Source organism: Puma concolor, chromosome B2 (genome assembly GCF_028749965.1).
Source record: "Puma concolor isolate L17-30 chromosome B2, mPumCon1.1.hap2, whole genome shotgun sequence".
Taxonomy (NCBI): domain Eukaryota; kingdom Metazoa; phylum Chordata; class Mammalia; order Carnivora; family Felidae; genus Puma; species Puma concolor.
In genome coordinates this window covers 72,970,115-72,992,193 of record NC_141671.1, presented here as the reverse complement: position 1 = coordinate 72,992,193, position 22,079 = coordinate 72,970,115, and the positions used below count along the sequence as shown (strand labels likewise).

At 41.8% G+C, this 22,079-nt stretch overlaps 1 protein-coding gene and 1 long non-coding RNA gene across 2 annotated transcripts in view; one reads left to right on the top strand and one right to left on the bottom strand.

Annotated features, from left to right (window-relative positions):
* The window catches only part of SH3BGRL2 (SH3 domain binding glutamate rich protein like 2), a 77,915-nt gene extending 72,532 nt beyond the window's left edge, over nucleotides 1–5,383 (bottom strand). Inside the window, exon 1 of the mRNA XM_086708398.1 lies at nucleotides 5,276–5,383. Within this exon, the coding sequence (XP_086564524.1) occupies nucleotides 5,276–5,383 (108 nt within the window). The remainder of the gene's footprint in view (nucleotides 1–5,275) is intronic.
* A 6,064-nt stretch (nucleotides 5,384–11,447) lies between these two features.
* On the top strand, nucleotides 11,448–21,736 carry LOC147581045 (uncharacterized). Its single transcript, XR_015251341.1, has 3 exons — nucleotides 11,448–11,781; nucleotides 18,534–18,698; nucleotides 21,431–21,736. It is a non-coding gene; the product is annotated as an uncharacterized LOC147581045 (long non-coding RNA).
* The last annotated feature ends 343 nt before the right edge of the window (nucleotides 21,737–22,079 follow it).

Sequence of the window (22,079 nt, the reverse complement as noted above, 5' to 3'; positions counted from 1 at the left end):
CAGCAAGTGCCCTCCTTAGCACCCATCACCCATCTAGCCCATATCTCACCCACCTCCCTCCATCAACCCTCAGTTTGTTCTCTTCTCTGTCATTAAGAGTCTCCCTTTCTTCTCTTCCCCACCTTCCCATATGCTAAATTCCACATATGAGTGAAATCGTATGACATTTGTCTTTCTCAGATGGACTCATTTCGCTTAGTATAATACATTCTAGTGCTTTTAAATAAGTGCCCAGAACATGGTAAGCACTCATAAGTATTGGTTACTAACAAAATGAGGCACTGTATTTTCCAAGGTGCTTGATTTTCAACCAAATTCCTCAAATTCTCTGGCACCGTGTGCAGAAGATATAGAACTAGAAAACATGACTTTCAACCCTCAGAGGAGAGTTCTTTCCACAAGCCTATGTTTGTTAAGATCTTATTGTTTTTTTAAGTAATCTCTATACCCAACGTGGAGCCCGAACTCACAACGCTGAGATCAAGAGTCACATAGTCCTCCGACTCAGCCAGCCAGGTGCCCCACAAGATATAATTTGGGCGCTTTCTATTCTTCCCCTGCAATATCCCCTCATTCTTCTCCCTTTCTTCCATTCTCTTCCCTCCCTTTCCTCCCTTTTTCTCACGTTTACTCTTCCATCTCTTCTTCCCATACATGTTCCTTTTCTCTCTCCTGATCCCCTCCCCTTCCTTTCAGACCAGGAAATAATCACTGCTCCACCCTGCTTGTGACTTCAAGGCTAAAAAGAATGCTGGCCGTCACACAGGACTCTTGTGAGTCCTATGAGACAGTTATCCTCCAAAGACTAATAGGTGATATATTCAGAGCTAAGTTAATTTATTCTGCATGTGCTGAAGCATAAGTAACTCACAGGCCAGCGGATAGTCATGCACTTAGCATGGGTGTATTCAAAGATAAACTCACCTCATTGCATTGGTTTCCTTTTGTCATATCATACTCATACAGGCCAGAAGGAAATCATTTTAGGAAAAGGCAAAACCTTTTTAATTTAACCAAATTGGTTTACCCACCTTTTTTTCTAAAAGAGTAGGGCAGAAATAGGACAAATAACTTAAGAGGTGAACTTGCAAGGAATATATTTGCAAAAGAATTACCCAGCAAGGAAAAGTGTTTGTTTCTCATTCCAAAAAAAAAAAAAAAAAAGAAAGAAAGAAAGAAAGAAGGAAAAGAAAAAGAAAAAAAAAGGCAGACCCTGATTCCTGTGAGATTGATGAGTGTAATACAGAGTAGAAAAGGAAAACTAGCAAATGTATGTGGTATGAGCTTTGGAGATGAGCAGGGGGAAAAGTCAGCATAAAGCTGTCTACTTGAGGCTGTTCTGAGATTTCAGAAACATTCATTTTTGAAAATGGGAGCTCCAGCTTCATTGTGCAATACAATGCTTCTTCAACTGAATGATATGACTTCTGAATGTTAGTAAAATCCTGCGTTTCTTTGCTTTTTAATTGCCTTTAAATTAGCACAAGAGGGAGATGATCCTAGAGGCATTTGTGCCTTCTAGAGAAGAGAAAGTTAAAACCAAACTGTGCTAAAGCCACTCCTTTTCCTCATTCATCACTCCCCAGCTCTCCATCTAAACAGGATGAAGCCCAGGGTGTCTGCGGCAGGATCTGTGGGAAAATAGCTGCTGTTCAGTTCCTATTTACCCTCATCTCCAGCAAAGCAAGTGGATCGAGGTGATGAATCTTCTGGGAATCTGCTGTACCTGGCCTTCCCTGCCTCCACCCAGCTGGAAAGCCTTCGCAGAGGTCAAAACTTCAAATGCCTATGAGGACTGGAAGGGTATAAACAAAGGCAAAAAGGGCCACAAGTAAGATAATACACACTAAGCTGCTTGTTTTTGGACTAAATAGCAACAACAACAGCATAGGACTGCTGAACAAAGCATGCAGTAATATAAAAAGAATGAGGAAGACATTACATACTTCTATGGATTCTCCGGGATACATGTTAATATTGTGAGGGAGGAAAAAAACAAAGCACAGATCAGTGAATATAATTTACTTTCTTTTATATAAGAAGGGAGAGGAAATTACACACCCAGACATAAAATATCAGACTAACAGAAATAAAATAACTGGTTACCGAAAGAGGCCAGGCAGTGTGGAGGAAAGGGGCAAGGTAAAAGGGATATGGATGAATATAGGTGATTTCTCTATGTTTTATATAATTTTAATTTGAGCCATATAAGTGCTCAAACATGTTTTACCTGTTTAAATATATATATATATATAATTTATACAATATATAATATTTTTAATATAATTTATTGTCAAATTGGCTTACATACAACATATATATATATATATATATATATATATATATATATATATTTTTTTTTTTTTTTTTTTCTTTTAAAGTAGGCTTCATAGCCAGCGGGGAGCCCAGCATGGGGCTTGAATTCACAACCCTGAAATCAAGACCTGAGCTGAGATCAAGAGTCAGATGCTTAACAGACTGAGGAACCCCCAAAATAAAATTTAATTATAAAGAAAAATAAAAGCAAACCAAATTTGAAATCAAACTGAAACAAATTAATTATATATCATATGAGTGACATACACAGGAAATTCTTTCAGATGACTTTGGAACACATCTTGCTGTTTATCTGTAATTGAATATACTCTAAGGACAAAAAAGAAATTCCCCTCCAAAAAATGTCTAAAATTCACCAAGTAATTTTCTGGTGTTTCTACTTTAAATCTACTTTATATATAGATTATAGACTATGGCAAATAAGTAAATATGTTAGGTTATTAGTAACTGAAATTTTCTATATAAGAGAAAAGAGGTACAAATATAAAATCAAAAAAAATTAAGAAAAACCGTGTAATATTAAATTTGAATTGGAGTAGCAATGTGAATTAAATAGATATATTTAAATAAATACATTTCTTAGCTTTAGCCACTGAAACAGTTTAGAAGCAAAGACACTCCAATGGCAATGAGCCCACCAAGTAGAGAAATCTTGGTTTTTAAATGCTCTCCTCCAATAAAAGATTCCAGGGCTCCTTAGAGAAATGGCTGATTCTTGGTCTGGAGCGTGGAAAGTACAAGATGAGCCCAGAACATTTTCTTGTGCCATAGTGCAGGGCAGTGCTCAAAGAATGATGGGGACATCTCAAAGGACACAGGAGCCAGCTAGCTTGAAAGAGCTCCCTCTCGGGGCGCCTGGGTGGCTCAGTCGGTTGAGCGTCCGACTTCGCTCAGGTCACGATCTCACGGTCCGTGAGTTCGAGCCCCGCGTCGGGCTCTGTGCTGACAGCTCAGAGCCTGGAGCCTGCTTCAGATTCTGTGTCTCCCTCTCTCTCTGGCCCTCCCCCTGTTCATGCTCTGTCTCTCTCTGTCTCAAAAATAAATAAATGTTTAAAAAAAAAAAAAAAAAGAAAGAGCTCCCTCTGTCCAAGTTTGAGGCAATTTGAGCACCCAAAATGACAGCAACTGATTATAAGGTTGAATAAATAAAAAGTCGCAAGTCCACAGAACTGCTCAAAGAAGAGGGAAAAATTAATCTGCCACCATTGACAGCAACTTGCAGCAATTCCTTACTCTGAAAGTCAGCAATAAAAAAAAGAGGCACTCACCCGGCCTTTTTAGAGGAATGATAATTCATTCTAATAGGTAAAGAAAAGCTCTTGTTTACAAAGGTATGCCTATAAATAAATGAAAAATAAATGATAATTTAGAAAATCACCATGTGGCAACCATCAATTAAATAATATATACAATTAAATAACTATCAATGATGCTTATGCCTTAAGTACAAGGATGTTGTGGAACATAATATCCATGGCTTGTCAAACAGATTTTCAAGGCATTCCCATACCTTTGCAATGGAAGGACCTGTGGACTGTCACTTTAGGCAAGTGACAGTTTTTGGTATCACTATTGTTGGACAACCTGGCATTCTGTGTCTCCTAATTGAAGTGATATGAAATACAAATCACCTATGAAGTATTTGGGTTAAAAATGTTTAGCCAAATTCCAATCCAGGCTTTAGACCCAACTTCTAGTTTACAGGAAAAATGGGGGAGGAGGGTTACATAACACCACAAGGAAAACAATCAGACAAGTCCAGAATATGGGTTATTCCACCAAACTTTGGTCTGGACTCATCTTAAAATCAATGTTATGAAATAAAACAAACATACCAAAGTTTAAGGGATTGTTTTTGTTTGCTTTGCTTAACCAAATACAATGAGTGAAACTTGATTAGATCTTGGTTCCAAAAAAAAAAAAAAAAACCCCAAAAACTATAAAAGCTTTCGGAGGTAAGGAAATTTTAATCTGGACTGGCTGTTAATCTAAGGTATAAATAGGGAACTATTGTTAATTTTCTTAAGTATGATCGTGGTTTGTGGTTATGCAAGAAAATGTCCTTATTCTTAGGAGATGCAAGTCTAAATATTTAGGGGTGAAATCTCAAGATGACCACTACTTAATTTCAAAAATTCAGATAGATGGTATAAAGATAGATACAGAGAAAGACATGGAAGAATCAAATATGGTAACATTTTGGTAACTGTTGAATCAAGGTTTTTGGTATTTTTCGTAATCAAAAGTTGGCTGAGGGTTGCCTGGCTGGCTCAGTCAGTAGAGCATACCACTCTTGATCTCAGGGTTATAAGCTTGAGCCCCACGTTGGGTATAGAGATTACTTAAAAATAAAATCGTAAAAAGAAAGTTGGCTGAAAATTAAAAAGTGAACTAAATAGAGTAAGAGAAAATATCTGGCAGTTAGTAAATAGGTACTCCATGCATTTGTACTGAGCAGAGATTCTCAAAGTGACAGGAACAGCATGAGAGAGGTGGAAAGGACGATGGAGGTCATCAGTCCACCCCCCTCATGTAACCATAGAAAGATGACGTCTGGCCTCTGAACATGGTGGTTGGAGCAGATTCAGGACTAGCCTCCTTGAGGCTATGTGGTTTTTCCCAGGAAGAGAATGTGCTCTGAAATCAGGAAGACAGGCATACAAAGCACCTGTGTTACCTCAGGTACGTCACTTAGCATGGCTGAGATGTATCTTCTCTCTCTATCCTCTTAACAGGATAATAAGCCATCTCATACATAGTCACTATGAGAATGAAATGGGAAAAATGTGTATGAAGAGCCTAGCACAGAACTACCACACAGCCAAGAATCCCTGTAAATGTTAGTTCTTGTTACTTCTGCCTACAGCTCTTCACCATGCTGGAGTTTTCTGCTTCCCCCAGGTTTTCCCATGGTTGCCCCCTTCAGCAGCCAGCTCACCTGGGCTTTCAGGAGAAAGGCTGGGTGCAGGATCCTAATGCAAATGAGCTCCTGCTTCTCCTTGTGGATATTCCACCGGCCACCTGATGGCCATCTGATGTGAGACATGCTGTGTCATTATGCTAAGGAACATCCTTCACAGCTGCTCCAGGACCTTCTGCCTCCCCAGCAGGACAAAAGAAGGTGATTTCAGCCGACATTCTTACAAGCTAAAAACCCCGAAGAAATCAGGGGTGGCTTAAAGCAGATTTTTAAAGGAGAAATACAAAATATTAATAAAAATATAAACACAGAAATCATGTGACATTTAGATTGGTACAGTTAAATGTGTGCTACAACTCATATACACAGGAGGAGCTAACAGCTCCTGAAAGATAAATAACCATAACCGTGGAGGGTTAAATAAATATCAGGTTCGGCATTAGGCACTCTACAGGCACGATCATACTCCATCGTCACAGCAACTCTTTGAAGGAGCTACTCCTCCCCTTTCACAGACAAGGATGCCAAGTCTCAGAGAGGTGAAGGGATTTGTCTAGTAAGTGACAGAGCCACATTTGCATATGGGTCTCACTCTAAAGCCTGCACTTTTATGAACCCATAAAGTGCACCAGGCTGTGAAGTTACCTGCAAAGAAGTGGTCTCACAGAGGTCACTTGGTAATAAAGGTCTATTCATTCTGACTCTAACTGCTATTTTTCCATCCACATCAGCCAGGGAGTACAGTCAAGGTGTAGCCTGCTGACTGGCTGAAACCCAAGCTCCTTTTGAGCCCCTGGCTTTCACTCCTGCAGCATGTGATCCCTGCAGTGGGGCTTCCAAACTTAAAGCAACCATGGGGCCTCATGGGCTCTGGAGCAGAGAAATGACCCTAACCAATGCAAGAGCGTCAGAGTGTTGGTGCTGAGGCCCTGTCTACTGCAGATGTTAATAAGGACTCCTCAGAGCTGCCTCTGGAAATGCCTACATCAGTCCTTCATGGAAACAGCCTATGGGCTGAGCCCTGAGAGGGGACCCAGGAGTGGCTTACTTGGAGCAGAATCCCCTCCCAAGGAATAACCTCTCAGGCCATTTTGGGCCACTTCTGTGTGTGGGGAATAAGCTTAGGAATTCCCTGAGCTTGCACCAGTGGGTTAACAAGGCGTAAAGAATTACAAAGCCATAGGATGCTCACACCCAAGTTCGGGTAAACAAGGTTAGGCAAATAAGGATACAGAAGGGAGGTAAAGGCCCCTAGGATAGAGGTGCTGGCAAAGGCCCCCAGAATGGGGGGGGGGGCAAAGTCCCCAATACAAAGGTATATGAGGTAAGCAAGATTAGGTATTCAGGGTGAAAATGCCCCCCAATTTAGTACTATAGCAGAAAGCTGCTTTCACAGGAAGGAAGGACCAAATTAGGTAAACAGGTAAATAGGGCTATAGACTGCTGGCTTGAAGTTGTCCAGAGCTGAGCTGATTAACAAATGAAAGGTGCCTTTGTTGACCCTGAGGTTACTTGCTCTGTCTTTCTGGTCCCCAAGATCAGTTTAGGTAAACAGAGGTGGTGCCTCATGTCTGCTGTAAACAACCTTCTACCTGGCCTCCTGGTGCCAGAGTTTTGTTTCGTATTAACCCAAACCCCTAACCCCAGATATCTTCAAGACCTCCTTTCCCTCATGTCCATGAGTTAATGATCATATCATTGTCCCTTTGTACACGTTCATCACCATGCTTGTAAGCCTTCTGATCCTAATGAAAATGGAGCAAGGACCCTTAATCGGGACTCTTATCCTCTCCCGGACATTAGCCATCTCTTGCATTTTAATCCTGCATCGTGCTTTCTTGCTAGACAAGAAACAACTCTAGACACAGAGTCTATGACATCTATGGTTCTTTTTGTTTCTACTCCCAGAGTCCCACCAAATCAGAAAGTGGCTTTCAGCCCTCCCTGTGTACTGGCTGCTGTCTCTCCTGGGTTATAGTCCCAGTGCTTCCTAAAACTACCCTTTTCCTCTCCTGGGGCCACTGACCTCCATGACCCACAAAATGCATACTTTGTTTCCACCAAAAGACCTGATTCAGGGTTAGTCTGTTTAAATCAGAGCCTTTTCTACACAATGTGCCAAATATGTACTCATAAGCACTCCTGAATCCTTCCTGGAACTAGTCTGGTAAGTGAATAAATGTGTATCAGCTATGTACAAAGCTTTGTTCTTGAGGGAGGGATGCCTCAACTGCAGCAGAGGGTAAGACAAGGGTGGTTGCAGTATGAGGCCCAATGCAAATGCTGTCAGAATAATAGCAAACAAAATGCTATTTGGGTTTAAAAAAAGGAAAATCTCTGGCTGTAAGGGATAAAGAAGGGTTTCAAGAGGCCATGGCATTTTACAACATTTTTGAGCCCTGAGTATTGTGTCCAGGGAAAAAGATGAACAAATTCCTATCTTCCCCACCTTATCTCTTGCCATCCTTAAATATGCATTCTAGATTCCAACCAGGCTCAATCATTTTATCATACCCATGATGTTCTTTACCATTTTTCCTTATAATCATACCCATAATGTTCTTTACCATTTTTTGCCAACTCAGCTCTTTTCTACCTGAATCAACCCACCATCTCCAATTGCCTAAATCTGAATTACCTCCCAAGACTCATGCCGGGAGTAACCTTCTCCCGAATACTCTCTATTAGGCACCCCCTAACGGACTTTCATAGCAGCATGTGTCTGTCTTTATCCTTGATGGTATGGGGTGGTTATTGGCAAGGCTTCTGGAGCCAGAATGTCTGGCTGTGAATCCTGGATCCAACATCTATCAGCTAAATTATCTTTACTTGTCAAGAGGGCTGAGTTCATCCCTGCAAAGTAGTTAGAATGGTGTCTGGTTATAGAAAGCACCAAAAAGATACTACTGTTACTACTGCTATTAGTGCCACCACCAACACGTAGCACAAATCAGTCTGGATTGAATTCTTATTTGTCTATTTGACACCTTGGCAAGATCTTCTTGAGCACAAGGACTATGTTGTAAACAACTGGGTATCTTCCACTCTTCATACATTCTCTAGCACATAGTAGCATTTAACATATACTTGCTGGAATTGGGAGTTGGTGGGTAGAGAGGGGAATGACTATGGGCAGGTCCACAGAATAAGACCAGAAAATAGTCTCCAGCACTTGCCATCCTTAAGTATGCATGGTCTAAGGCGTAGCCTTGTTTCAAGTGATGAAGGTAGGATGGAGGTCATCAGAGACAAGGAAGCATAGACCTGTGAATCCTGATGTTAGAGGCATCATTCAGATAGGCTTTTAGATCAGCAAGGTTGGAATTAGGGATATCCTGGGAAGACAGGAAATCCAAGGATGAGATGCTTGCATCAGATGGGAATGTGTGCAAGAGTTGGAAGATGTTGCTGCAAAGGAGGAGAGTAAATATGGCATTGAGAAAAGGAGAGATTGCTTCTCCCCTGTTCTCCACTCCCATTATATCCTTTATGAAGAAAACACACTTTGTTGGTTAGCTGCCTATTTGGAATCGTTCTCTGGCTTCCATAGCTTGTAGTTTGTACATGTGAGCATGCGTATGTGTATTAGCATACAGAGAGCTTCGTGTTTTGGAGTTACTGACCTCACTACCTTCACTCCCCCATCTCTGCCTACCTCAACTATATCCTATTTCAGTCCTCCTTGCCTTGCAATTTGCTGTTCTGTATAAGTATTTGCTACATGACCTTGGAAAAGTCACTTCATCTTTCTGGTTTTTTGCATTTTCTGATGTAACATGGAAAAGTAGAACTATAATTTCTATGTCAGTATTTTTTTTAGTTTATTTATTTTGTTGAGAGAGAGAGAGAGAGAGAGAGCATGAGCAGGGGAGGGGCAGAGAGAGGAAGAGAGAGAATCTCAAGCAGGCTCCACACTGTCAGTGCAGAGCCTGATGCAGGGCTCGACCCCACAAACTGCGAGATCATGAGCTGAGCCGAAATCAAGAGTTGGATGCCCAACCAACTGAGCCACCCAGGCTCCCCTCTATGGAAATGTTTTTAAAACTTCAATTCAAAACTTACTAATGGCTCAAGAAACTAATTTAGTGAGTCAAACATCAAACTATCAAATAGAACAATAACAAACAATAATATGAAATAGAATATATATTAGATAGAATGTGTGTGTGTGTGTGTGTGTGTGTGTGTGTACTGGGTCATATGTAAATATATTTCTTACTATGGATCATGGTCAGAAAAGATTGAAAACTCTTCTCTTTATATCCCTTCATTCTGGCTCTAAAATTCAAGATGTGTAAAATAGTTACAACTTTTCTTTGAAACTTTAAGGGTGGAAATGAGCAGAAAAAAAAATGTATTTTTTAGGAAGAATTACTCATGCCAACAGCCAGCAACTTCAGGTTGTGCTGACAAGGCAGTTATCCCGTTTCTTCAATTCAAGAAATTATTCATGATAGTGCAATGACAGGTGCCAGGTTTCTGGAGTAACACAGTATCTAGCTCAAAATTTCACAGTGAGGGGTAGGGGGAGCTCTCTGGAGCCTTCAGAGTCAGCCTCTCCTTTGGCTGAACATAGTTGACACCGTGTATCTGACAAAGGATGCGAGGGAGAAGGAAGAGCCAAAAAGAAAAGGAAGAGGAAGAGAAGTTAATACAGCACTTCCTTCTCCCAAATCATAGGACAATTATGTAGTGTTTCCCTCCTGATGCATAAAATTCCACCATGACCAATCTAGTGCTGCGTGTGTGTTAATCATGATTCCTTCTAAAGATTGCGAGAGGTTTGCACACTAATAATGTGACATATGAGAGTGAGCTCTATAGTGAAGTGTGAGAGCCTGGAATTTTGTTGAAGTCCTGAGTTTGATTCACAGGGAACACAAGTTCAAGTCCCAGCTCTAAAGTTTAAGGTCTGGGTCAGCTTTCAATGAGTGTTTTTTGAGCACCTATTAATTTAGCCTCATAAGTCTGTTTTTCATTTTTCTTTTTTTTTTTTTTTTAATTTTTTTTTCAACTTTTATTTATTTTTGGGACAGAGAGAGACAGAGCATGAACGGGGGAGGGGCAGAGAGAGAGGGAGACACGGAATCGGAAACAGGCTCCAGGCTCTGAGCCATCAGCCCAGAGCCCGACGCGGGGCTCGAACTCAGGGACCGCGAGATCGCGACCTGGCTGAAGTCGGACGCTTAACCGACTGCACCACCCAGGCGCCCCTGTTTTTCATTTTTCAAAGCAAAGAGGATTGATTAGAACTTCGCCAAGTTGCCTTTCATATATACCACTCAACTGAGTAGATCCCACTGTGATACATTTATAAACTTTTTATTTTTTTCTTTCAATAACCCCATGACAGATTTCTATTCCTAGTTTTTGGATGTGGTGTGGAGAGTTAAGTGACAGGTCCCAAGTCATGTGACTAGAAACTAACTATGGTCTCTGCCTCTAGAGCCTTTTATACTAGTGGTTTTTAAACACTGGTCCTCTTAGGCCTGTTTGGGGACAGTGGCCCTGGCCTTACCCAGGCTTACTGATGCATAAGAAGATGGACAGCTTCTCAGGTGATTCTGGTTAGTCCCAAAGTTTGAGGACCACAGCATTGAACAAAGAGGTAAAAGAGCTTAGGACCCCCTCCACACTCCCCAAAAAAGTACACCACACTTTACTCAGGAAGAGTTGATGAGATGGCTTTCCTGAGTGACCACAGTAGCACCTAAGACTTACAGGGCACGCACTGTGCTAGGTTCCTTATGGGAACTCTTACTTAATTGCAGTCACATTATGAAGTGAGTGCTATCCACACTTGAAAGTGAGAAGTCTCAGTTGAGGAACTTGCCGTGGTCACATAGCGAGTAAGTGTCAGTGCCATCACCCAGGCCATGTGTCTCTACTGTCCCCACTTGGAACAACCACAGCAACATGTCTCTGAGGGCAATAAAGGACGCTGAAGCAGCACAAGAGAACAGGGAAGTGTGAAGACTGGGCAAAAAGCAATAAGTGAACTGAGAAGGAAGTCTAAAGATCCTGAATGCAAATATTCTTCATTTTAGTGTTTTCTATCATTAACCTTAGTGAGAGAGTTAGAGGAACCAGACACATTACGTGGCTTCTGTTAGAAGGCAAAATGAGGAAAACGATACACTTCCAATTTTTAAAAAAAATTTTTTTTAATGTTTATTTATTTTTGAGAGAGAGAGAGAGAGAGATAGAATGCGACCAGGGGAGGAACAGAGAGTGAGTTAGACAGAGAATCTGAAGCAGGCTCCGGGCTCTGAGTTGTCAGCACAGAGCCCAACATGGGGCTCAAATCTGCAAACAGTGAGGTCATGACGACCTGAGCCAAAGTCAGGCACTTAACCGACTGAGCCACCAAGGAGCCCTGATATATTTTCACTTTCTTATTTAAAAATCTTGCTTTGTCATCAAGGAAAGAGTCAGGACTTAGAGTGTGAAGACAGGGGCTAAAATCTGCTCTGTGTCAACCTGGAAACAACCCAGACTTGGATGGAGCTTCTGCCATTTGACAGGTAATGAGCTGGACACCTTCACCTTGACCGCCTCTTTTAGTTCTCTGGATTTCCTTATCTACAAGAGGGGCATAACAATACCTACTTCATAGAGTTGCTGAAAGTATCAAATCATATTAAATATTTGGGCTGCCTTGTGAACCATAAGACACTTCACATGTGTCCAGGGACATTATTATCAATGTGCAGTTTCTTCATCATCATTTGTTTGCCCAGTACCCACTGTTCACCAGCATTGCCTAGACATGGGTAAAAATGCAAATGCATGGGCAACACAACCATGAAGACCAAAGATGGAACCGTCAGAGATGGAGTATCAATACCTTGTCTTGTGAATAGCTCCTGTGGATTTGGTAAGCGCCTTCTCAATATTGCGGCTGAAAACTGCAGGTTAGGATGGTTAAATAAACTGCCCGCCCTCATATCTGTGTCTTTCTAAAGGCAGAACAAAAAGCAGAAAAGCAGTCTTTTTGGTGCCTATTTCACTGGCTCCAGATGAATGTGACTTTTTTTTTTTTTTTTTTTTGCAAAACACAAAAGATGGAGAAGTGTCCTGTCTATTATTACCTCTGAACAGTGAATTATCTGACAGGTAGGAGATCCAAATTTCATCTACTGTTTCCAACATTTACAGAGAGCCTTATCTCTAAGTACAAATGTTATCAGGTGTTGAGAAAGAATAGAACCCTTTCTCTACACTATTTTCCCAAAATGTCTCCAGAAACCATAGATTATAATATGGTATACTATAAACTGGAAAAAATGTTCAAAAATTAGTTTATTTCACTCACTTAAGTGAATATCACCCTTTCATTCCCTAGGTTGCAGATTATTTTCATTTCTGATTCTGAAAAAGACAGGCTGGTTGATTTTTTTATTAGCTGTGGTCTAAACAGAGTGCTGTTTGTCTTTGGGGTTCACAGAGTCCCCCAGAGGGATCTCCACACCTGCCCCTCAGGTCATGAAAGTCCCAATAAGACTCAGGTAATAGGGGTGCCTGGGTGTCTCAGTTGGTTAGGCATCCGACTTTGGCTCATGTCATGATCTCACAGTTGGTGAGTTCGAGCCCTGCATCAGGCTCTGTACTGACAGCTATGAGCCTGGAGACTGCTTCAGATTCTGTGCCTCCCTCTCTCTCTCTGCACCTCCCCTACTCACACTCTTTCTCTCTTTCTCTCTCAAATAAATAAATAAACCTTAAAAAAATTTAAAAATAAAAAAAAAAGACTCAGGCAATAAAAGTTTCAGTAAGACTGTCTTTCCTCAGCCTGAGGTCCCCTGGACAAAGCCACTGACAGTAGGGTCAGCAGTCGGATGTCCTCGTGGGCAGCCCCCAGGCCCTTAGATGGCTGGGAAGGACACAGATGCATGAGAGTGGAACTGGCTCATGTCTACTGAATTCATAGAATCCACTCACATTCCCAGCTTGATGAGTAGGCAATTTTTGGTTTTATGGGTTTTGTGGATTGCTAGAGGAGTTCTGCAACAAATATTGAACATTGAGCAAGTTGGGCTTCTCTGGAACCAAGCGGGTTTCTGAGCTCCTCTTCCTGCTTTCAGCTGATGTGAGCTCAGGAAATGGGAATTGATTTTATCCTAGGTAGAACTTAATTAGAGAGGACGTTTGTTGCCGCAACATCCCAAGCTTCATTTCAAAGTCAAATCAAAATTATTTTTATATTATTCAGTGGTTTGGATTACTTAGATATTCCCAGCTTGTGCTTGAGCAGCACTGAAACAGAGAGTAGGTTGCAGAACTATCCTTATTGTTGAAACCAGTTACATTTTTTTCACTCACTTATTATCAGATCCTTGATAATCTGGAAGTTCCTAGATAAAGTGGGGTTAGGGGAACAAAACAATCGTGGGGAATGCTGGCAGGAACCATAGGCTGCACCTGGGAGAATGGAACTTGTAATCGACTGCACATACCTGTTCTCTTCCATGGATGGTGAAGTTATAAAAAATCCAGAGCCCAGCCTTGCTTAACATCATGGACTTGCTGATAGCCGGTATTTGGGGGGCCATGCTAATGCCAGATTCTTTACAAATAACCCTCCCAGAAAATCAGCAAAAGCGGCAAAATGATTCATATTTTACAGATGAAGAGACCAAGGTTCTGAGTGGTTGAGTGACTAATCTGAGGTTACACAGCTAGTAACTGGCTCAGCTATTATTAAAGACTGAATTTGCCCAACACTCGAATCCATGACTGAATATTTTAAAACTAGAGACTTGAATTATATACTGTAGTTAATTTAAGGCCAATTGATTTAGCAAAGCTCTATTAGCTAAAAGAGTAGGAAAAAAAGCTGTTATTTGATAACAAAACAGCAACAACTACCATTTGTTGGGCACCTTCTATGTGTCAGGAATATTTCCAGGCATCTCATATCTCTTATTTTCTTTAAGCCACAAAATAGTCCTAGGATTGTTGCTCACCTTTATAAATACTTTACAGAGGACAGTGATACTTAGAGGGGTTACCTAGCATGCTTTCAAGGATCAGTTCAGAGGCTCTCAGGCTCCATACAAGAGGATTAGGCTATGGATCCAAGCTGTGGGTAAAGCAAGGATATAAAATTATAAAATCGTAGATTCTTAGAGCTGAAAAGGATAGTCAAGGTGACTTAGTCTAACTTCTTTATCTTTTTTTTAATTTTTTGAATGTTTATTTGCTTTTCAGAGAGAGAGAGAGAGAGCGTGCACAAGTGGGAAAGGGACAGAGAAAGAGAGGGAGACACAGTATCTGAAGCAGGCTCCAGGCTCCGAGCTGTCAGCACAGAGCTTGACACAGGGCTTGAACCCATGAACCATGAGATCATGAATTGAGCCAAAGTCTGACGCACAACTGACTGAGTCACCCAGACTCCCCTAGCTCCTTTATTTTCATATGGGAAAACCTAGGTTTAAAACTTTAGCAAAAAAAAAAATCACACATCACGTAGTTATAAATCAAAGACTAGTAAACAGACTCAATTCAGTTACTTAATTTTTATCTGGGTGCTTACTGTGTGCCTCTCATGACCAGGTCTCCTATCTCTCGGATCAAGGACTTTTTCTGTCAGACTTTGTGTAGAAGGCAAGACGGGGCCTGAAATCATTCAGCTTACCCCTAGTCCTGCAGAGGATAAGCCTGGGGCCTGAAGAGTGAAGAAAACAGGTGTGACAGGGCTTGAAGAGGGTGTTGTATCCATCCATTCACTCGTCGCCCATTCATACAATACACCTCTATTGAGTGTCTGCTCGTGTGCCAGGCACCACTCTTTTCTTGAACTGGGAAATATGACAGGTGTCTATGAAATTCCTGAACACTGTCAGGCCTCTTGTTAGAAGGCAGGACATGTCAGACCTTGTAGAGAAGGTCATGTGCCCAAGACATAAGATCTAAGTCATGGGAATGACAACAATTAATGAGAAAAATTTTCAACCTGCCCTGAAGCCAGAGGGGAGGGATCAGAGCTGAAGCATTAGTCACAGCTTGATCTTAAATGAGAAGATCAAAAAATAGCATTCTGGGGACACCTGGGTGGCTCAGTTGGTTGAGCCTCCAACTTTGGCTCAGGTCATGATCTCATGGTTCATGAGTTCAAGCCCCACATCAAGCTTGCTGCTGTCAGTTCAGAGACTGCTTCAGATCCTCTGTCCCCCCTCTATACCCCTCCCCCACTGTCTCACACACGCTCTCTCTCTCTCTCTCTCTCTCTCTCTCTCTCAAAAATAAATACACATTAAAAAAATATCATTCTGAGTTACTTTCAGAATGATTTGTCTTGCATAAAATTAAGTCCAAGCCTTTTGATTAGATCCTCACTGGATGATTTCTTTTAACACAGTTAATAAGAATTATGAAAAACATCTGTTTCTGTAACAAAGGGCCATATTCATAAAGTTCACAGCTTGTGAACTGTGGGGGCATTTATGAAGATAAGAGTGCCTCTACTATGCATAAGGCAATACAGAGCTCAGTTTCTTCATTAGCTTCCAGGTCATGAGATCTTCTCTGTCTCTCTAAGCTGAAAGCATAAACTCCTGAAGCACTTTATTTGTGAGTCTCTTTCATATTTACATATAAATATTTACATATGAATGCATATTTACATATAATTTACATATAATATTTACATATAATTTAAGAAATGTATGTTGAATGAAAAAACGCATGACTGAAAAAAGTGAACTCAATGAATTAAGTGACAATCCAAGGTTATATAACTAATTAACAGCGATCTTGGACTTGAAGCCTCCATCTAATTTGTATTTCACTCTCCCAATTTGCTTCTTTGGAATCTTTCAACACCATTAAAAAAAAAAAGAATGGTAATATTGCGCCTTCCTTTCTCCAGAATAAGAATGTCAGCAAAGTGTCTTGTAATCTTTGAACAAGCAAATGTAAAGTCAATGTATGGGAAGGCAGACATTATCTCAGGCAGCATATCTCTCAACCTGCAACAGGTGGCATAATGACATTTCTAAAATTCTCCAATCTGACACTGAAGATGTGCCTTCCACGTGCATAAATGTAATAATAATTCCGTCTACTGGGATACATGAGAAATGAGATTTGAATAGCTTGCCTTCTTTGTTTGGATAAATGGATGAGAATAGTCTAGCCAATCTCTTCTAACTTTTTGTCCACAGGCATATTTGCTGCCTTAGTGGAAAATAAGACTGACTTTATTATAAAGGCAGACAGGCTGAAACATCACTGATTCAATGTTTTGGAATCCTGAAAACTAATGGAAATATAGTTAGGTGACTGCTTGGGTCAATATGGCTATTGGATCAACCGTGTGTGAACAAATTTTTAATAATCGCCATAGAAAAAAGGATTGTGCCAATTCAGATGGCTCTGTTGACTTAACCATGCTGGAGGGCTGGGAAGCAATGAGGAATGAAAGGGACTCCTCTATTGGAAAAGCTGTCTGTCACTGATGGGAGGCAGGAGTGTTGCAGGTGGAACCCTGAACCTGGAAAGGCAGGGCACATTCTTGAAGCAAAGCCAGTATCGGGTATGGCCATTCCTTCCCAACTAGTCAAACTTGTCTGGGTATGTATAAGCAATGTCCTTGGTAGGCAAATAGAGATTCTTCAAATAATGCAAACTTTCTGCCCTTTACATACATTTTCCTCCTATAGAACTTACATTTGGCAGCCAGTGCTACCTCATTACTATCAGCACACCAGACTCAAACATATCCCAATTTACAAAGTCCTGAATTGCAAAGGAGCTTATCACATAAGGGAAAATCCCATTGGTAGCCAATAAGAAGCCATCTCTCACACCAACACTGAATGTATGTTTAGTGTAAATGATCAACTTGAATCTCCACCCCTCCCTGTTCCAGCCCCGATAGGAAGCAGAGTGTTAGGACCATGGAATGCTGCACCCTCAATCTCCCCAGCAATTGTGCAGGGTGTAGAAGATTGTGTCTTAGCACAGGGTTCTGCATTTCAGCATTCTCTGGGAGTAGTGTAACAAAACTTTGCCAGGCATCAGAAAATCACCTAGGCAACTTAAAATAAATGCATATTTTCCAATTGTATCCATATCTGATGAATCAAAATTAATGCTGAGGAGAGTGGGGGTGCGGGTAGGATATCTGTAATTTCAGCAAGCACTCCAGGTGGCTCTGATATAGGTGATCTCAGCTCCTATAGCTGAGATAGGAAGCCAGATTCCTAGGTTGAATTTGGGGCTGGATGAGAGATTTTGTAGGTTGTAGACAGAATTTTCCCACTGAATACGCTCGATTATGCAAGACACTGTCAGAATCTTTATAAAACCATTGTCGTAGTGCCCCATGTTACTATGTTAGTGCCCTTGGTTTGAATTATAATTTTTTGGAGGAGGCTCTGGATCCTATTAGGTCAGAACTTCTTAAACAGTTACCACGTGCCAAGACCTTTGGGCAACAAAACGCGTTAAACGTGTTTCCGGCCTATAGGAAGCTAACACTGAATCTAGACTGGGGAGAATAAGTCTCTCATACAGGAATAATCAGAGGATAGTCTAGAGACTAGAAGAGCAAGACATGTTGAAGGTATGAGTCTGGTACACCTTGATTCAGGTGATGTTGGAAACTGGCCTCTTAAGAGGCCATAGGGAGCCTTTTCCAGTCTCTCGTTACTTTTCTTGTGATTGATGAATCACTCATGTTTGCGGTGCCTCTGTGCTGGCACAGCTGTAGTAGGTTTAGGATCAGGCAGTAGAGGAGCACCTCCAGGCTCTGAGGGAAGAATTGAAGAAAGGCTGGAATAGCCAGGCCTGGGGGGTAAGTACTCAACAGGACTGTGGGTTTAAAGAAGGGAGGGAGGGAGGGGCGCTTGGGTGGCTCCCTCGATTGAACATCTGACGTCAGCTCAGGTCATGATCTCATGGTTCGTGAGTTCGAGCCCCACGTTGGGCTCTGTGCTGACTGCTTGAAGCCTGGAGTTTTCTTCGGATTCTGTGTCTCCCTCGCTCTCTGCCCCTCCTCCGCTGGTGCTTTGTCTCTCTTTCTCTTTCAAAAATAAGTAAACATTAAAAAAAGTTTTCAAAAAAAAAACAAGGGAGGGAAATGATGAGGAATAAGAGAAAAAGAGATAAGTAGAGCCAGGAACTCTGCCTTCTGCCGTGTGCATTGGGATCCCAGCATGTGCTATTTGTCCAGCTGTGCATTCTGACCCTAATACTCCAGTACTCTGCGCTCCATCTCTGGATCGGTCCACCAGACTGCAGGCTTTCTCAGTTACGCATGCTCTCTTGCAAGGTTACGGTTCCCCTGCTGTGATTCAGAAGCTACAGGGAATCAGCCTGAGTTGGGGCGGGGCAGAGGAAGCTCCAGGCTGCAGAAAGCTTTAAGACCAGCTGAACCGAACATCATCAACAGAGATCACAATGAGGCTGGGAGCAACCAAGACCTATGTGCAAAAAGGTGTGTTGTGAAACAAGGTTATTTACATTCTTATAAAAAGAGTCTTGGGGGGAAACGGTGGGTGGAGTTCTGGTAGTAAAGTCAGCAGTGAAGTCCTTTTTAAAGGTCTGAAAAATTCTAAATATACACTGTAGAGGGGGTGTTTATCTCTCTCTAGTCCAATAAAAAAGCAAAGTGTGTTTTCCTTTTAAACAACTAGGAAAAAAATATTTATGTCTATCTCAGTACTGGAGCCCAAAGTTTAATTTTGAAAATAATGAACATCCAAAACCAAAATAGTTTTCTTAAAAAAAAAAAAGTGTGGTGGTAGGTGACAGCAGCATTACTCATACAATGTGTACTACTGGCAGAACTTTCCATCCAGATTTTATTGTGTGAATAAATGATAAAACTTGTAGGGGGTGCCTGGGTGGCTAAGCTGGTTAAGTGTCCGACTTCAGCTCAGATCATGATCTCACAGTCTGTGAGTTCGAGCCCCACATCGGGCTCTGTGCTGACAGCTCAGAGCCTGGAGCCTGCCTTGGGTTCTGTGTCTCCCTTGCTCTCTGCCCCCCCACCCCACGCTCTCTCTTTCTCTCTCAAAAAATAACATTTAAAAAATGATAAAAATTGTTAATTTATATAAAATCAACTGAATAAGGAAATTGTCCTGAGTTTAAATGACAAAAAATACAGTATTTAGTAAAAAGAAGGAGGAATATAGATTTCTGATATCTAAAAAGCCAAAAATGTGATTTCCTTGCCATAATAAACTGTGACAATTTAACCAGAAAGCAAATGGTTTCTAAAATTCTGCAAGAAAAAGAAAGAAAGAAAGAAAGAAAGAAAGAAAGAAAGAAAGAAAGAAAGAAAGAAAGAAGAATTAAAAGAAAAATGGAGCACCTGGGTGGCTTAGTGGGTTAAAGTCCAACCCTTGATTTCGGCTCAGGTCATGATCCCAGGGTCGTGGGATCAAGCCCCATGTCACACTCCATGCTGAGAATGGAGCCTGCTTAAGATTCTCTCTCTCTCACTCTGCCCCCTCTCCCCTGATCACACTCTGTCTCTCTCTCTCTAAAAAAGAAAAAAAGGGGGGACAAAGAATTTTAAAGGGTCTGCCAACCAGCCAGGCACTAAGGGTCAGACTGTTTTTGTGATGCACCGGTGACAGTTCCAGTCATCGCCATTCAGCAGTGCTCAGCATGGTAGGGAAAATGCAATGTAACCAGAATTGTGAGAGCAAAAACGTCTGAACTCTTCCAGCAAGGGTATCTAATGCCCAACATGGAAAAAAGTTTTCGGGGCCCTGTGAATACAAAGATAGCTCTAGATGTGTATATGACTAGGAAGAGTTAGGAAAAACAAAATACACACCCCACCACCTAAAACCTAAACATTTTGTGTAAGGATTGTCCCAAGGCCTCAAGCACATCCGGAGATGTAAGCAGGGCAGACTCCTCCGAAGGACGCCTCACAATCCCCAACTGGGATCAGAAGGACACCAGGTGGTGTGTGAGTTTCCTGCAGCCACCCCTCTCCCTGACCACTTCTGACCCCTGGAAAGGCCCTTTCTAGCCTTCGGCATCAGTTTTACAATTCGGATGACGAATGCAACAGCACTTTAAAATTTCATTACATTATTGGTTATTTTAAATTAGTAGCCTCTGGATTCTTCCACTGGGGATTCATATGATTAAGACGGTAATCTTATGTCCAGGAGAACTAACTGAGGTAAAAAGTGTCTGCCACGATTCTATTTCCAGATGAAATTTGCCTCCTAGTGACCAACTCTGCCATCATGCTTGCAGACACTGTTTTCATTTTCTGATTTAGTCTGCTGGAATGATTTCTCTTTTGAATGTGTTTAAACAAACTGACTATCATAACCACACATGTTCCAAGTTCTCTTCACAAAACTTGCGTTTTGACTCTCACGTGTTGAATGCTGCAACAGCCATCAATGGGTAATAACGCTTGTCCAGCTGCTTGAATTTCTGTGCCACACATTTCATATTGGCACTTAACACTTGAACTGGGGTACTCATTGAACTAATTTCCCACATTTTAAAATTGTGAATATTATAGCTTTACCACAACATCAAGAATTCAAGGTGGTTTGTGAAGTTGTGATCTTAATATTTGTCTGAAGAATTCTTCACGCAACTTCAAGGGCAGAGAGTAGGAAATTAAACTGTAATGGAAGACTGGAACAAGATTATGAAGTTATTCATTCATATGATTAGTAGTTCAACAATTTATTTATTTCTCACAATTCTGTGGGTTGCCTGAATGACTGTTCTGCTGATCTGTCCTGGCTTCATTCATGTGGAAATGCACCCATGCGGCAGATTGGCTGCGGGTGGGCTCAGCTGGGGGCTGTGGGCCACAGCATCTTGATCTTACCCCGTGTAGGCTCTCTGTAGAGCCACCTTGAGCTTTCTTACAGTGTGCTGGTCTCAAAGCAGACTTCTCAGGGGGAACATTCGAAGAGTGTGAAGAGAGAACTAGAAAACCTTTTAAACAAAAGCGGTAAGACCTGTGTTACTTTTGCCACATTTTACCGATCAAAACAAGTCACAAAGCCAGCCCAGATCCAAGAGAAGAGAAAATAGGCTCCACCTCCTCAGGAGAGAAGTGGAAGAGCCACATTGCGAAAAGCTTGTGGGATGGGAGATACTGATGCAAGCCATTTTTGCAAACCATTACTACGCCCCATGTAACTAAAACAATGCACATTCCTTCTGCATGCAAAGGATACTGATCACCACCACCCCCTGGCTCCTCCCATTATGGCACCTGCTTCAAGTTTGGGATTCAGTCATCTCAAATGTCTCAGATTCAAATGCAGAAGGATGACTTCCCTATGCCCTTGTGTGCAGCTGCTCAGATGTGCTTTTCTCCATCTGGAAACTTGTGAACAAAAGATAAGTTTGTGCTCTCCACACACCCAACATGCAATGATGACACATGGACAGGAAAACTGCAACAGACAAATGATTATATGTGGTGCACTGTGGGGGTCCTGAAGAGAGCAGAAAGTAAGCACGGAAAAAGTGGGAAGTTCCTGTTATGCCCAGAATTCATGATCCCCAAAGACCACTAGGGAGCCGAGTCCGATGCAAAAGCAAAGAGCCTTTATTCGAGCTAGCTCGAGCTCAATCCCCTACCTGCACCGACGCAGCAGTGAGATACCAGGGAGAGAGAGCGAGTTTCAAAAGGACAAAGGTTTTATTGGGGCCTGGGGGCAGTTGGTGAGGTAATGGCTATGGCCTCAGCCGATTGGCTGGGGAAGGGTCCGAGTCCTGTTAGGCAGGTGAGGGGGGGGGTTACTCAAGGGGAGGGGGTGTGGTCAAGGTGAAGGACACAGAACAAGATGGAGTCAGCCGGCGTAGGCCCGCCTTT